The 16,681-nt window shown below is 38.2% G+C and overlaps 2 protein-coding genes across 3 annotated transcripts in view; one reads left to right on the plus strand and one right to left on the minus strand.

Annotated features, from left to right (window-relative positions):
• SLC41A2 (solute carrier family 41 member 2) overlaps window positions 1-16,681 on the minus strand; it is a 115,589-nt gene that overhangs the window by 24,760 nt on the left and 74,148 nt on the right. For both annotated transcript variants that reach the window (XM_042947581.1, XM_042947580.1), the window contains 2 exons: window positions 13,367-13,498; window positions 11,397-11,545 (listed from right to left, as the gene is read on the minus strand). In XM_042947581.1, the coding sequence (XP_042803515.1) occupies window positions 11,397-11,545; window positions 13,367-13,498 (281 nt within the window). The remainder of the gene's footprint in view (window positions 1-11,396; window positions 11,546-13,366; window positions 13,499-16,681) is intronic.
• Window positions 2,564-3,103, plus strand: LOC122225025 (40S ribosomal protein S11-like). Its single transcript, XM_042947582.1, has one exon. It carries the CDS (start codon window positions 2,579-2,581, stop codon window positions 3,053-3,055), a length of 477 nt encoding a protein of 158 aa, XP_042803516.1. The 5' UTR covers window positions 2,564-2,578; the 3' UTR covers window positions 3,056-3,103.

Genomic DNA, 16,681 nt, shown 5'->3' on the forward strand with positions numbered 1-16,681 from the left:
GAACCATGTACCTCTAGGAGCACAACAAAGTGTCAAACTTATTCTTGTAAAACATAGTGGTTAGGAGTACAGACTATAGACTCCATCTTGCTGTGTGGCCTCGGAGAAGTCAGTCAACTTCTCTCTATGTCATCTGCCTCATCTGTGAATGGGAACAGCCTAACGTAGGTCATGGAGTTGTAGCGAGTACTCAGCAAGTTCATATATGTAAGGTGCCTAACAGTAAATGGCTCATAATAAATGCCATACACTGTTTGCTATCACCACTTTTGAAACTCTTATATATATTGAAAAAGTGGCTGAGATTACCAAACCCCAAGAAAGGAACTGTCAGAGATGGGAAACTTTCAGAATATATAATTTAGGTGATGAGGTGATGAACTGGCCTATATATACCATTACGCTCTTCCTCTAAAAAAATCCAGAAGAAATATAACTGAACACTATAATATAAGTCAAATTATGGCAGAGAGAAATGCCAGGCTTCCGGGTTAAAAAAAAAAAAAAAAAGACCCATTAAAAATAAGCTATTTTTTGAAAAAAAAAGTTAGCAGACTTGGAATACAATTTTTCAAGAAAACAACATTTTTTGTATTGCTTTGGTTCTCTGGCTAACCCATAAAAGCCAATTTAACTTAATATTACTTTAGCAGCAATTATTGATTTCCATATTAATAGACTGTTGTAGTTAGCAGATTATTTTTTTTTTTTAACGTTTATTTATTTTTGAGACAGAGAGAGACAGAGCATGAACGGGGGAGGGGCAGAGAGAGAGGGAGACACAGAACCGGAAGCAGGCTCCAGGCTCCGAGCCATCAGCCCAGAGCCCGACGCGGGGCTCGAACTCACGGATCGTGAGATTGTGACCTGAGCTGAAGTCGGATGCTTAACCCGCTGAGCCACCCAGGCGCCCCCAGATTATTTTAATATTAGCATATACATTACTAAATATATACAACAATGCTTTGTAACAAATCATCTTTTCTGTAGAAGTGGGAATTCACAAAATCAAACATCATGAATGCAGGAGGGGATCTGAGTGATAGCTAGGGTCACTATGCTTCCTCATTTGCCCAGAAGTGATGGTCATTCTAATTATCAATAGCTCCCTTTCACTCTCCAAAGTGTCCTAGTTTGGACTAAAATTAAATGGTTACCTTAGTGTTAGTATCTTCACTGTAATGTTACAAGTGAAAAAACTAAGCCACACAGCAGTGCTGTGACTTAGCTAAAGTCACAATACAGGAAGGGGCCAGAAATACTTACTCCAGGGAGCCCGGGGGTCTCAGTTGGTTAAGTGTCCCATCCGACTCTTGGTTTTGGCTCAGGTCGTGGTCTCACAGTTCTTGAGTTCAAGCCCTGCACTGGGCTCTGCGCTGACAGTATGGAGCCGGCTTGGGATTCTCTCCCTCTCTCTGACCCTCCCCCCCCAACATAAAATAAACAAACTTAGAAAAAAAGAAAGAAATACTTATTCCTAGTCCAGGAGTCTTCCCGTCACAATGCACGCACTTATCAGTAGCAGGATAATGGTGATGACTGTGACGGGCAGGATTTGGGGTGTCAACAGTGCACATGCCATAAGCCTACGTGAATGAGGCTCTCCCCATCCCAGAGGGACTTTACAGCATCAGGGGCTGAGGATGGAGAGGTTTCGAGATCTTTGCTTGTGTGCCCTAAGCTTGGCTTCTTTCCCTTTTCACTGTACCCCTTGTGGCTTCTCATCTCCCCACCCCTGCTACTGAGATGGGAGAGATTATGGGGGAACAAGGAATTTAGTTTTGGACATTTCACGTTTGAGAGATCTTTCAACATATAACTGGAGATGTAGAAAAGGAGTCCAGACTAGAGACGTCAATATGAGAGCAAGCACTGCAACGATGCTATCTAAAGCTTAGGCCACTCATCAGAAGGGCAAGAAGGGAATTGTGTGGTAAAGAACAGGCGTCAAAATGAAGGTGTCTCCAATAATGAGAGGAAGGAAAAGTGATGCCTCTGACAATAATACGATACACTGCAGCTACTACCATTATTGGAAACTTACTATGTCCCAGAAATTCCACCAAGTAATTTATATACATTAACTTAGCTCTCATCACTACCCTCTGAGTTAGGGGAAAAAAATAAGGCCAGGAAGGTTACAAAACTTGATTAAAGTCACAAAATAAGTAGCAGAGCAGAAACTCTGACTCATGACTGACAGTGAACAGCTCCAATCTCTCTACAGTATTGCTCATATTGGGATCTTATCTTCCCTCTTCTTCCCTTTGTCCTTTGTATGGGATGTATGTGATTACAGACAGCCTGCCTTATAAATATCCTTCTGTGAAAACATTAATTTTATGTCTTCAAAGTTAAGATGACACTAAATCACGTGAATGTGACTTCAGAACTAAGATGCGGCCAGTGCTTCTTTCAGTAAGTATCTAGACCATGTTTCTGTCCCAAGCATACTCTACTAGATAAGAAATGGAAGATATTTGTTTTTAATTTATACTATTTGTGTCGTGGCCACACTCATATTACAAACATATATTTCAAAATGACCATGAGCGCCTTTTTCCAGGCGGCCGGGAAGATGGCGGACATTCAGACTGAGCGTGCCTACCAAAAGCAGCCAACCATCTTTCAAAATAAGAAGAGGATTCTGCTTGGAGAAACTGGCAAGGAGAAACTCCCGCGATACTACAAAAACAGCGGTTTGGGCTTCAAGATGCCCAAGGAAGCCATTGAGGGCACCTATATTGACAAGAAATGCCCCTTTACTGGTAACGCCTCCATCCGAGGGCAGATTCTGTCTGGTGTGGTGACCAAGATGAAGATGCAGAGGACCACTGTCATCCGCCGAGACTACCTCCATTATATCCGAAAGTACAACCGCTTTGAGAAACGCCACAAGAACATGTCCGTGCACCTGTCCCCCTGCTTCAGGGATGTCCAGATCGGCGACATTGTCACAGTGGGCGAGTGCCGGCCCTTGAGCAAGACTGTGCGCTTCAAAGTGCTCAAAGGCACAAAGGCCGCTGGCACCAACAAGCAATTCCAGAAGTTCTGAAACTAGACGTCTGTCCACACCCCCGAAGAAAATAAAGTTATTTTCCCAGTCAAAAAAAACAAAAAAAAAAAACCAAAAAAAACCCCAAAATGACCATGAGCTAAAAAAACAAAAACAGAAACAAAAAAAAAAAAACAAAACAAAAAGCCCCAAAATGACCATGAACTATTATTTATAAGACAGAAACACTTATTAGGAAATTCATTAATCAAGATCCTAATGACAAATTTTATTATGGGGGCATACATTTGTTCATTTAAGGTGGGTTTGGGATTTGCTGGGAACAATTTTTCTTGAGAATATGAACCCATGCGATTTGCACATAAGTGTAAAATTCAAAATCAAATACTGTCTACCAAAAGGTAGTAATAAAAACTAAGAAGGGGCGCCTGGCTGGCTCAGTCAGAGGAGCATGTGACTCTTGATCTCAGGGTTGTGAGTTCGAGCCCCACACTGGATGTGGAGATTACTAAAAACAAATAAAAAATAAAAAATAGATAAACTTCAAAGAAAAAAAAAACTAAGGGGACTCCATTTTTTTTAAATCATACTAATAAAAAGTGTAAGAATCATTATTTTGCTAAGAATAATTTCATATTTATCAATATTAATTGAAGTTTCTCATCAGCTACAATATATACTCTGATTCTCCTCTTCAAAAAAAAAAAAAAAAAAAAGGAAAGAAAAAGAAAAATCTAAGGGGCACCTAGCTGGCTCTGTCAGTGGAGCATGTGACTTTTGATTTTAGGACTGTGGGTTCGAGCCCCACCTTAGGTGTAGAGATTACTCAAAAATAAACTCATAAAAAGAAAAATCTACTGAGGCACTTTTAAAGAATGAAATCCAGGCGTTGGCAAAAAGTTTGATTCTGAAGTTACAGAGGAAGACTCTATTATCATAGGGAAGAAAGTCAGGCTTTTCTCTGTTTCATGCATTTAAGTCCAATCTCCCACAACAGAAAAGATGGTAAAGGCCAGGGTCAATGTCTTCTATTTCTTTTGTACAGCAACGAGCACAGTGCTTAGAAGACTACATGTGTTATGGATTTGGTATAATCCTGATACATATCATTCTAAATTTTACACATTGGGAACATGTTGTCATTACACCATTTAATGGAAATATTTTGTCTTCCCCATATGCAAAGACAGATACAGCCAGGAGCAAAGGTTTTCTACAATCAACTTTCACAATGAATTTCTCATGGAATTTGGTGCTGCTGAAATTTTTAGTCGAGTTCTTAATAACCTAATTTTCTGCCCAAAACAATCACTGCCTACAATAGGGAATTAAAAATTTCATTTAGAAATGGTTTTGATTTGGTGCACCTGGGAGGCTCAGTCAGTTAAGCATCCGACTTTGATTTCAGCTCAGGTCACGATCCCATGGTTTGTGAGATCAAACCGCACATCAGGCTCTGTGCTAACGGCATAGAGCCTGCTTGCGATCCTCTCTCTCCCTCTCTCTCTGCCCCTCCCCTGCTCACACTCTCTTTTTCTCTCTCAAAACAAATAAATAAACATTTAAAAAATTTTTTAAATGGTTTTGCTTCATAATTTACCAATTATATTAGCAAGCACTTTGTTGGAATTCAATAGGCTCTAGAAAATAAAAAAAGTCTTTTTTTCCCATTAAAATATTTTATAGCAAAAAAAAAATGTTAATATACTCTTATGGGCTTATCTTTTTGGCTCTTGGAGGGTATGTCATCCAAGCTTTATGCTTTTGTCTTTTTACAAAGGAGGCACAGTTAGTATTTCAAACACAAAGGGCAAGTAGTAGAGACTTTAAATAGGGAAACAAGCCACAATGTACTCTGTTCCTTCTTTGCTCAAGAAATTGCCAGTCTGCTTATTTGATTGATAGTTACTTTTGTACCTTCTTGGGTTTATTATGTTGTCAAAATACCACATCCTTGAAAGAGACTGTCTGTAGAGAATAAGGCAAACAAATGAATTAACAGACAGAAAATCCTGAAGAAGGCATCAGGATTCCCTTTGATGTATCTTGAAACGCCGAAAAGGTTCATCACAGCCTGGAATTCCATATTATGCTTTTCATTTCACAAATTCACAAGCTTTGAACAGTTAATGGAGCATCTGAATAAATAAGATGTGAAGCCGAGGAAATCACTGCTTAGGGAGAAAGACCCCAGTCATCTCTAAGTTTGTAGAAGAAAGTATATTTTGGTTCTATAAAATCAGAGTTGTGGGTTCCATGGGCTAATGTGACACAGATGAAAAATTACGTTCTAAAGCCCAAAACTACATCCTTAGCCACAGCTGGCAGTCTTATAAATGTTGGCTGATATCACAAAAGTTGTAACAAGCAGTACAGGATGGTTAGCTTGTGAAGAAAACTCAAAATGCAATATGGTCACTGGTGTACCAAATAAAATGCCTTTCACACATTACTCTGGCCTTGACACAGTCCAACTAACCCTGATTGCTCTCGGGCCCTGGGCAAGAACATGAGTAAGCGTATAATCCATCACAGCTACTGACTGGTTCAGTGGCCTTACTGCACACAACGAAAACACATTTGTTAGGTTCCTTTTAATTGCAAGACACATAATAAATACCTAAATAACGTAATTTGTGTAAGTAGATTTTTAAATTTAAAGAATAGTTTTGGGGCGCCTGGGTGGCTCAGTCAGTTAAGCATCTGACTCTTGCTTTCGGTTCAGGTCATGATCTCGTGGTTTGTGAGTTCAAGCCCCGCATCAGGCTCCATGCTGACAGTGTAGAGCCTGCTGGGGCTTCTCTCTCTGTCCCCTTCTCTCTCTGCCCCTCCCCTGCTCATGTGCTCTCTCTCTCTCAAAATAAATAAATAAACTTAAAAAAAAAAGTAAAGAATAATTTCAAAAAATGTAGTTAGAGTGTGCCAGAGGCAAAATAAAAGACACTTAATCATTCCAAGTCCCAAACGATTTCAAATTCAAATTGACGTTTCACTTTTCACTTGATATGAGAAATAGTCAGCTGCAGGACCAAAATTAGAAAGCTAATATGCTCTGAAAAAACTCTTGTGTTAACATCTGAAACTAAACCTTAACTTTTTAGAACTCTTTATTATGTAAAAGTTCAAATACATAGAAGAGAACAGTATAAATTAACCCACACCACTCCCATGGACCATCACTTGGCTTTATCAACGATCAACTCATGACCAATTCTGCTGTATCTATCTCCCCCTACCTTTTGTTTTCTCTCAATACCAAGTCATTGCATCTCTAAACACTTCGGTAAAACTTTATAATTCTGGCTGAACACTGATGGAAATTTGGGGGGTTTTGTGTTTTATTTTTCACTGCCTCTTATTTTCAATCCTCATGTCATTCAAAGAGAGAAAGCTGGTGTTTATTGACGGCAAGGAGAAGAAAATTGAGATGTTTCAGTTTTTCTGGCATTTCCAGGACTTAAATACAGTTGTAAACTTTTCTCCTCCCTCCAGTGAAGGAGGAGGCAGAGTTGGCAAGATATAGTCATTTTGTTTAACAAACATTAACTGAACACCAGGGATGGGGCTAGGTAAAAGGCATAAAAATGAATAAGCCAAAGATCCCTTCTCTATAAGGGGTGAAACACGCATAAACAGATAATGTCAATATAATGTGTCAGAACTAGAATAATGATATTCACGGGGTACTATGGGAACAGAATAAGGGCACTCAGGCCAGATTAGGGATTCAAGCAAGGCTTCCAGGAAGAGATGATATCTGAGTAAATGCAAATATACTGCAAATGATTGTTACTATGTCATTATAATAAGACCAGCACGAGGTTTCCTTCAAACAGATTTCCTTCATTTAATTGGTTGGGGAATTGGGTGGGGAGGGATAGAGGGGAAAGTTCATCAAAGAATATTAGGAAAAAAACCAAAACACCAGGAATTCAAAAACAACCACTATATAATGTCTCACGGGGAATACCATAGGGAAAGGCCGGTCTCTAGCCTCAAGGAGGTAGGGATACAGATGGGGAGAAATTAAACATGCATCAGAAAATCTTACTATAGCATATTCAATCAAAATATATAGTCTAGGGATGGGAAAAGTGGACTAAAATATTTGGGTGAGAGCTGGGACCTAAACCAAGGTTCTGAATATAAATTTAACCCAGATCAAAAAAGGGAAGCCAATCAAGTAAAGAAGAGTAAAAGGTAAGCCTTAAGTAGTCAAGGAGGCTTTGTCTTTAAAAAGTATTTACGGGGGTGCCTGGGTGGCTCAGTCGGTTAAGCGTCCGACTTCGACTCAGGTCACGATCTCATAGCTTGTGAATTCGAGCCCCGCCATCGGGCTCTGGGCTGATGGCACGGAGCCTGGAGCCTGCTTCCGATTCTGTGTCTCCCTCTCTCTCTGCCCCACTACCGTTCATGTTCTGTCTCTCTCTGTCTCAAAAATAAATAAACGTTAAAAAAAAAAAAAAGTATTTCTGGGGGTGACTGGGCAGTTCAGTCAGTTGGATGTCTGACTTTGGCTCAGGTCATGATCTCGCAGTTCACGAGTTCAGGCCCTGCGTTGGGCTCTGTGCTGACAGCTCAGAGCCTGGAACCAGCTTCAAATTCTGCGTCTCCCTCTCTCTCTGCCCCTCCTCTGCTAGTCTCTTTCTCTCTCTCTCAGAAATAAACATTTAAAAAATTTTTTAAATAAAAAAAAATAAAGTATTTCTTCCTTCTGTCCATCTCTGAATTGATTGAAGGAAGCAGGGGAAGGGCTTGTATCTGAACCTCAGTTTCCAAAGAGGTGTGTGCATATATGTATTTACATGTGTGTCACATATGTCGGCATCAGAACATGAAGATTTGATTTGAGCATTTACAATCTGGCTCTAAGCTATTCCACTGGAATAACACACAATGTCAGATGCATACAAAGATCTACTCTTGGGGGCGCCTGGGTGGTTCAGTCAGTTAAGTGTCTGACTTCAGCTGAGGACATGATCTCACGGTTCGTGAGTTCAAGCCGTGCACTGGGCTCTCTGCTATCAGCTCAGAGCCTGCCTCAGATCCTCTGTCTCCCTCTCTGCCCCTCTCCTGCTCACACTCTCTCTTTCTCTGCCCCTCCTCCACTTGTTCTGTCTCCCTCTGTCTCTCAAAATAAATCAACTTAAAAAAATCTACTCTGGCAGATATCTGATTCTTGGGGAGAAACCCATAAAAATGAAAGCTGTAAAAGATATATAAGAAAAGCCAATCAACGCTGTAAGATTATAAAAAACGTTTTCTGATTGTCATCAGAGGTCAATGCCTCACCACTTATAATTCTATTTTTAATAACAAGAGCACCAGCTAACACTCAAACAGCATCTGCTATGTTACAAGCTTCATATAATTCACTCATTTAATCTTCAAATTGAGTTTTGTTGTAGATACTCCTATTCCTCCCATGTTATAGAAGAGGTAACCAAGATTCAGAGAAATAAATATCAATCTTTCCTCCAGCTTTTCAACCTTCACCTGTAAGAATTTAAGTAGAGCTTAAAAAAAGACATGTAGGATTTCTCTGAGTACAGACTGAAATCTAGTATTTTTTTAAGTTCAGAAAAATTATTTCTATCCTTCACTGACCCAGGTGAAATGATGCGTGATAGTATGTTGGCACAGAGCCATAAACATAAATGTAAAATCAATCCATGAGGCTAAGAGGTAGAGTTGCAAATAGAAACATGCTCTAAAAATGCCATGTTTATCAATAGACCAAAGAACAATCTCTGAATATTTCCCACCGGATTGAAGAATGCATCTTTTTCACAATACTTACACAGAGATAAATGACCGTATCATTTACAGTGATAAAGGTAGCCCGTGGTAAAAAAGCATTTGAAATAACTTTTGTCCCTACTGAGCAGTAGAAAAATATTACTCCCCAGGTAGAGCTTTTTCTTCTAAACTCTGAAAGCACTTTATAGGTAGCCATCCCCAGCATTTGTATATCATATTACAATATAATTATTTGTTCATGTAGCAGTCTTCCCTCCAGACTTCTAGTCCTGGAGGATAGGGTGTGAATTTATTCATCCTGGGATTTAAAACCCATCTCTGTATCTAGTAGAATAAAGGTTTATTGGGTGAATAAATGAATGAATGATTCAAGAGGTGACTTTTGATAAACTCTCAGGCACTACACAGCATTATAGAAAAGTTTAAAATATCAATTAAGTCATAAGGGTGTTTGTGATTTTAAAAATAGATTCCAGCCTCCCATGCCTCGCATTTAAGGCCTTTCTACATGAGCCTTAATCTACTTTCTTAACCTTATCTCATCTACTCTCTTCCTAGTTATATCCTGGGCATAAATTACTTTGTCTCTCTTTTTTTAGTGTTTATTTATTTTTGAGAGACAGAGATAGAGAGTGAGCAGGGGAGGTACAGAGAGAGAAGGAGACAGAATTCCAAGCAGGCTGTGGGCTGCCAGCACAGAGCCCGATGTGGGACTCGAACTCATGAACAACAAGATCATGACCTAAGCTGGAACCAAGAGTTGGACACTTAACCAACTGAGCCACCCAGGCGCCCCAAGAATTACTTTCTCTTTCTGACATGAGCTCTGTGCTTTCTCATCTCTACACTTTAACTCAGTAATCTCCAAAAGTTTTAGATTATTTAGCCCTAGTATAAAATACCCCAGCATACTTATTTAATACTGTGCTGATATATTATGTTTGTAATAAAACAATTATAAAAACACATGAAAATAGACATTTTAAGCAAATACGGAAAGATATATAAATAGAAGTTTTAATTTTTTCATCCTGGACACAGCAGATTGTTTTAGATGTACTTCACTTTGAAAGTCACTGATTTATATGAAAAGAACAAATCTCATAGAGGTTTTTTGAGAATTAAGTGAATCAGTACATGTAATACACTTAGAACAATACTGGTCATGAAGGCCCAATGTAAATGTTATCTCTTCAAAGAATTATTTGAATGCACTTCTTATGAGGTTAGGATTTCTCACTGTAGAAGGCACTAACCCTACAGAGTTTGGCAAAGAGCTGAGCCTAAGAAGCCAAAATAAAGTAGAAACATTGGAAAGATTGGGTTTATGGAAAATGATGCAAAGGAAAAAAGGTAATTATTAACCTCAAGAAAAATAAAGTACACAAAAAGCAAATATAATCATACTACACTATCTGGCTCTATAGTACATATTTCCATAGGCTTAATCAGACAAACACGGACGGCAAATTTAACAAAAAGAACTGTGATATAACTATACGGAAAAGACGGAGTGTTAACACAGCCCCTGAAATCCACAGTTTTTATTAGCGAAAGTCTAAAGTTCAGGCATGTTACTTTAAAACTTGCAGATATCTATCAGAAGAAACAGCTAAAATATTTCAGTGATTATCTCTGAGGAATGTGATTGGAAAGGTAGAACACTTTAGTACTATTTAATTTTTAAATTTTGTGCATGTATTATATCGATCACAGATCTTGAAAATGAAGTCAATTTTCTTAAATTTTAAAATAACCTCCCACAGAAAGATGGCAAGTTGAATACATATGTTCAACTCTACCCTCTCCAGATACCTCAGTGACACAACAGAGAAAAGATGCAGAAAGGCACAGAGATATTCCAGAAAGAAGAGAGAAAAAGATAAAGAAATAGAGAATAAGAAAAGATCAGAAATTTAATGCAAGCGTTGTAGGAATCAAATCATAAGACGCCAGGAAAAGAGAATGGAGAAAATGATGAAAAAAAAAATCAAGTAAATAATTCATAAATTTTTCCTAGAACTGAAGAACATGAAGTATTAGACTGAAAGGGTCAAATAACATCCAACAAAACGGACAAAGGACTTCCAAACCAGGGCACATCAACGTGAAATTGAAAAGCATTAGGAAAAAAGAGAAGATCTTGCAAGCTTCTAGGGAGATGAAAAGAAGTTATGTATAATGAGATCAGCAGTGAGAAAAGCACCTGTTGTTCTTCTCATGGTAACAGAAGTTAAAAGGCACTGAAGCAAAGCCTTCCAAATTCTAAAAGAAATAATTTTATAGTCACTCAACCTATTCATGTAAAAGCATTTTACAAATTGCAAAGGTTCTTAGGCACTCTCAGGCATCTATCAGAAGACGTGTTCATACAACATTAGAGAATCTAAAAAAAAGGGAAAGCCGTGGAATTCAGGAAACAGGAAATCCGAAGGTTCTATTTATCAAGTCATATTAAAAGTGATCATGAGCTTACCGGTTTTAGGAAGATGAAATCCATATGAAGGCTGTCAGTTGCTTTTTGGAATGTTAACATATTTCATGTGCTTTTAGATTTGCATAGCTATGCTTTTACAGCATTCTGAACATAAAAGAGATTATAAGAGGTTTCAACTCTTACCTGTAGCACAGCAGCAAATAAGTACACTACTATGAAGATGACAGTTAAGGACGTGTGACCACTTTTCATCAAATGAATAGTGTAGAGGAAAATTAAATGTCCGGGAATCACTAAAAGCAGTAAAACTTGAGCAGACTTATTATTCACTCCTGTAATAGAAAATATAAGAGTTAAAACAAAGTCATATTTTGGTTAATAACAGGTCAGTTATTAACATTTAAGTACTACTTTCTACTTACTATACTGACTAGCACTGCATAAAATTCTGTTGCTGGGGCACCTGGTTGGCTCAGCCAGTTAAGTGCCCAGCTCTCGATTTTGGCTCAGGTCATGATCTCATAGTGGGTCATGAGATCAAGCCCCACGTCAGCATCTCCTTACCCTCCCAACACTCCCTCCCCCACTGGGCATGCAGCCTCTTTGAGATTCTCTTTCTCCCTGTCCCACTGCCCCTTCCCTGCCTATAAGCACCCATGCACATGCAGGCATGCTCTTTCTCAAAATATAACAAATAAATCTACTCCTGAAATCATTGTTTCACTATATGCTAACTAATTTGGATGTAAATTTTAAATAAAAAAAAATAATAAAAAATATATATATATAAAATAAAAAATTCTGTTGCTAGCAAAACATTTCAACTTTTCACAATTCACTTAATTCTTTGAAATTCTTACTGTATGTTATAGGCTAATTAAATGACAGGAAATTGATAAAAGCTTGCTATGAAGAACACTGGCCAGACTTTTAGTCTATCATACTAATAGAGGGAAGACAAAAGAAAACACATAAAGTTCCTAAAGCATAGGAATGTTCTGGTTTTTTGGTTTTTTTTTAAACGTTTATTCATTTTGAGAGAGAGTGAGCCAGCAAGCAGGGGAGGTGCAGAAAGAGGGAGAGAGGGACAGAGGGAGAGACGGAGAGAGAGAGAGAGAGACAGAGAGAGACAGAGACAGAGACAGAGAGAGAGAGAGACAGAGAGAGAGAGAGAGAGAGAGAGAGAGAGAGAGAGAGACTCCCAAGCAGGCTCTGCACTTAAACCACAGAGCGCGAAGCAGGGCTCAAACCCACAACTGTGAGATCATGATCTGGGCCGAAAGCAAGAGTCAGGTGCTTCACTGACGACAGCCACTCAGGGGCCCCAGGAATGTTTTAATTTTACTTTTCCTTTAGAGTTCTTTCACTGATATTTTACTGAGCATTTCTCATCCCCGTTCAAAAGTCAAGAATAACCTTTATTTTGATCAAAAAAGAAGTGACAGGAATTGTGAGATTTAATATAGTGGTCTTAGTTTTTTGGTACTCACTGCCCGGGTGACATAAACAGGGCACTGTTCCTTGTGACAGAAGTTATCCCTCTCCTTCTCTTTGGGATCAAATGCTTACATTTAGAAAGGCCAAAAGGATTAATACAGTAAAGACAGTACATCCGTCTCTCTAGATCACCTAGATCTAGATAAGGTTCCTCTTTCTTTACTCATGAACAAGGTATCCCAGAGAAAAGAATGAAAGACAAAAAGTATACAAAGTTCCTCAGCAGCTGCAGACTTGATACAAATAACTTTTTGTTCACTGAGATTTAATTTTTTTTTTTTAATGTTTATTTTTGAGACAGAGAGAGAGCATGAACGAGGGAGGGTCAGAGAGAGAGGGAGACACAGAATCTGAAGCAGGTTCCAGGCTCTGAGCTATCAGCACAGAGCCCGACGCGGGGCTCGAACTCATGGACTGTGAGATCATGACCTGAGCTGAAGTCGGTCGCTTAACCGACTGAGCCACCCAGGCGCCCCTGTTTACTGAGATTTAATGAACACAATCTATTCTACTTACAATCTATTCAGGTCTCAGAAAAAAAAAAAAAAAAAGTCATGCAAAACTCTGACAAAATAGGTATTCAGCAACTGTTGCCTGCCTATGTGCTCAGAGCAGAATTATTCCTGATATAAGATGCAAAACTCCAAAGCACATACCTGGACCAAAAAAAGTTCGAAATGGGTAGTAACAACCTTTGGGTTCCTCAGGCAATTCTCCAGGAATGCTATGTAAATGGAGGTAGGTAGAAATCCTGCTAGCCTGAATAGCCACCAAATTACCACCAATACCTGAAACATAAGGAAAAACAAAGCAGTTATCTTTCTATTTTAAGCAACTTGCATAAATTCAACCAAAGGCAGGCCTTCTTTGTGTTATGTGCTGGGCAATAAAACAAGCAAAAAGAATTTCTTCTGAAATGTTGATTTATTTAATGTTGAAGTAGATATTCCAAAGGCGTAAAGTCATTATTAGGAAAGACTCTTGCATTACTTTTTCAAATCTGACTCACCGACTGAAAGCAGACCAGACTAAATAATTGTTTTAAATTACTATCACGGCCAAGGTATAAAGCTAGGCAGCAAGATATTTAATGCTTACCTCCTTAATGAAAGGAAAAATAAGCTTGATTTTTTTTTTTTTTTTTTTTCAAATAGACAAGGCTTGGTACTTTTCTGCTCAGGTTCATAAAGAAATTGGTAGAAGAGACTGAAAAAAATACTCCAGAAAGTAATCTTGTAACCTAGATTATTCTCTCAAATACTTTACAGACATGCTCTACAGGAAACATTAAAGGGATTTCTCTTGGCAAAAGGAACATAAATCCAGATGGAAATCTGGAACTACACAAAGGAAAGAAGGATGCTAGAAATGTAAAATATATCAGAAAATAGAAAAGATATTTTCTCATTTTTAATCTCTTCAAAAAAACATCTGACCATTTAAAGCAAAAATAATAACAATGTATATACAAGGTTTATAACAAAGTAGAATGTATGACAAAAAGAACACGTAAGAAAGAAGAGTGAAAATCCAAGTATACTGATGCTAAGTTCTTATCCTTTATGTAAATGGACTAAATTATTATTTGACAGTGCTCTGTGATAAAGATATACATTATAATACCTAGAGCAGTAGTTTGCAAAATATGGTCTGGGGTCTGAAGGAAGGTTAATTCTAGAAATTCTAACCCCTTGCTAGCACAAGTCCCAGAGGGAAAGATTCACAGTACACATTAGCATGATAAAGATCTTTAAGAAATCCTGTAGTGAAGAAATCTATTTGACCTAATGCTTCCCAAACTGAATGGACAACAAAAACTCACTTTTCAAGTTATACTTATTAATATCTCATAGAACTAGTATTCTTGTGATATATATACACACACACATACACACATACTCTAAAGTTTATTCATTTATTTTGAGAGAGAGAGAAAGCACGAGTCAGGGAGGTGCAGAGGGAGAGAGAGAGAATCCGAAGCAGGCTCAACATGGTCAGCATGGAGCCCAATGCAGAGCTCGAACCCACGAACTGTGAGATCATGACCTGAGCTGAAGTCGGACGCTTAACCGACCGAGCCACTCAGGCGCCCCTGAAATATATTTTACAAAATGCTACTAAATGCTGGGAGATGTGTTAAAAGATGTCCTAAGCAAAATATCAACACTGATATGCCTTACTTTAAACAAAGTGTGTATTCTTGTATCTAATAAAACAGATAAATTAGCAATTATTTTGAGGGGGAAAAAATCACAGCCTTTGGAATCAAGGAGATCTGGGTCTAAACGCTGAGTTACCACTTACTAGATATAAGATGCTGGACAAATTACTTTCTTATTGGGAGGATTAAATGATAGGAACGTGCGTAAAAGACCTGCAAGTTACCCGGTACACAGTAGGTACTCACTAGTTAGTAAATGATGATGGTCATGATACATAGGGGTCCTTCAAATAGCACATCCTCTAACACATTTAAAATGAAATTCAATTCTCAAAAGTTCCACTTTTTTGAGGACCATGGAATTAATCTTCTCTATCAATGTCTTTAAAGAGTGGAATTTAACATAAAGTGAGCTCCTTGTGATACGCAGCTAAGAGATTTACTTACTGGGATACAAAAAAAAAAAAAAAAAAAAAAAAAAAGATTGTGTTGCCATGTAATATGATGGCTTCCAAGAAGAGCACTTCAATGAAGCTCTAAAATTATTTCTTTTGTAAAGTGAAATAACAGAAATACTGATTAAAGTGAAATAACAGAAGTACTGATTAACACCTTACTCATGACGGTATTGTTGTAATTTACATTTTTCACTGAAATGTTGGACAATACAGCTCTAATGGCATTAGTGGGTAAAACTTATGCTAGTCACCTCATCAACTAATATTCACTGAATAGGATTGGAACAGGTGGAAGAAAAGCAGTAATCATTCCAAGCAGTGGAAATTAGATCTTTGTGGGGCCCCCAAATAGGAATCCAGTTAGAAAGATAAAGGAAAAAGTTGTACGCAGCCAAGAGCATATAGAGGGCCTTGAAAAGCAAAGCAGAAGAATTCAAACTTGATTTGACAGGTAGGAGGAAACCACTGATACGTTCATCATCTTAAGTCTGATGTAATAAAAACAATGTTTAAGGATGACTAGTCTGTTAGTGACATTTAATTGGCACTGAATAGGGAGTGGGTCAGGAAAGCTACTTTGTTACTTCAATGATGGCTGAAGTGAGATACTAGCAGACTACAATGCTGAGACTGTTGTCGTATAAGTAAGTGAAGAAGTGAATTACGTTAATGGGCGAATAGACAAGGTTTGGTCATGTCTATTCAAAGAGGATGAAGGGCCAGGTTGATGGTGCCATGATTTTAAGGGTGGATGATGGGGAGGAGTGTGGCACTAGGAAAATTGGGAAGGGGATCTAGAGGGGAAATTTCTTTCTTTTTTGTTTTTTAATGTTTATTCATTTTTGAGAGACAGAGAGAGACAGAGCATGAGTGGGGAAGGGACAGAGAGCGGGAGACACAGAATCTGAAACAGGCTCCAGGCTCTGAGCTGTCAGCACAGAGCCCGACTTGGGGCTCGAACTCACAAGCTGTGAGATCATGACCTGAGCTGAAGTCAGACGCTCAACCAACTGAGCCACCCAGGCACCCCAAGGGGAAATTTCTTTACAGACATTTTATAACTACACAGAAATGTAAATGTTCAGTTGAAATTTTAGATATGAAGTTAGATTTTGGAGAACTTGCCTTCATAGAACATATTTTCTTACACATAAATATAAAAAGCAGTTTATATTAAATGTGTAGCATATCCTATGACAGGTTTTCTCTCAGGTAAAATTACTTTTTAAGTTATATTGGTGTAGGTTATACTAAAATCCAATTTAATGAGCCAGCCCAAAAGTCAGTATAACTGGATTAAAATTATTTTATTAAATGGAATACATACAAGAAACCCTGTGAACCTAAGTATT

This window comes from Panthera leo, chromosome B4 (genome assembly GCF_018350215.1).
Source record: "Panthera leo isolate Ple1 chromosome B4, P.leo_Ple1_pat1.1, whole genome shotgun sequence".
Classification (NCBI taxonomy): Eukaryota; Metazoa; Chordata; class Mammalia; order Carnivora; family Felidae; genus Panthera; species Panthera leo.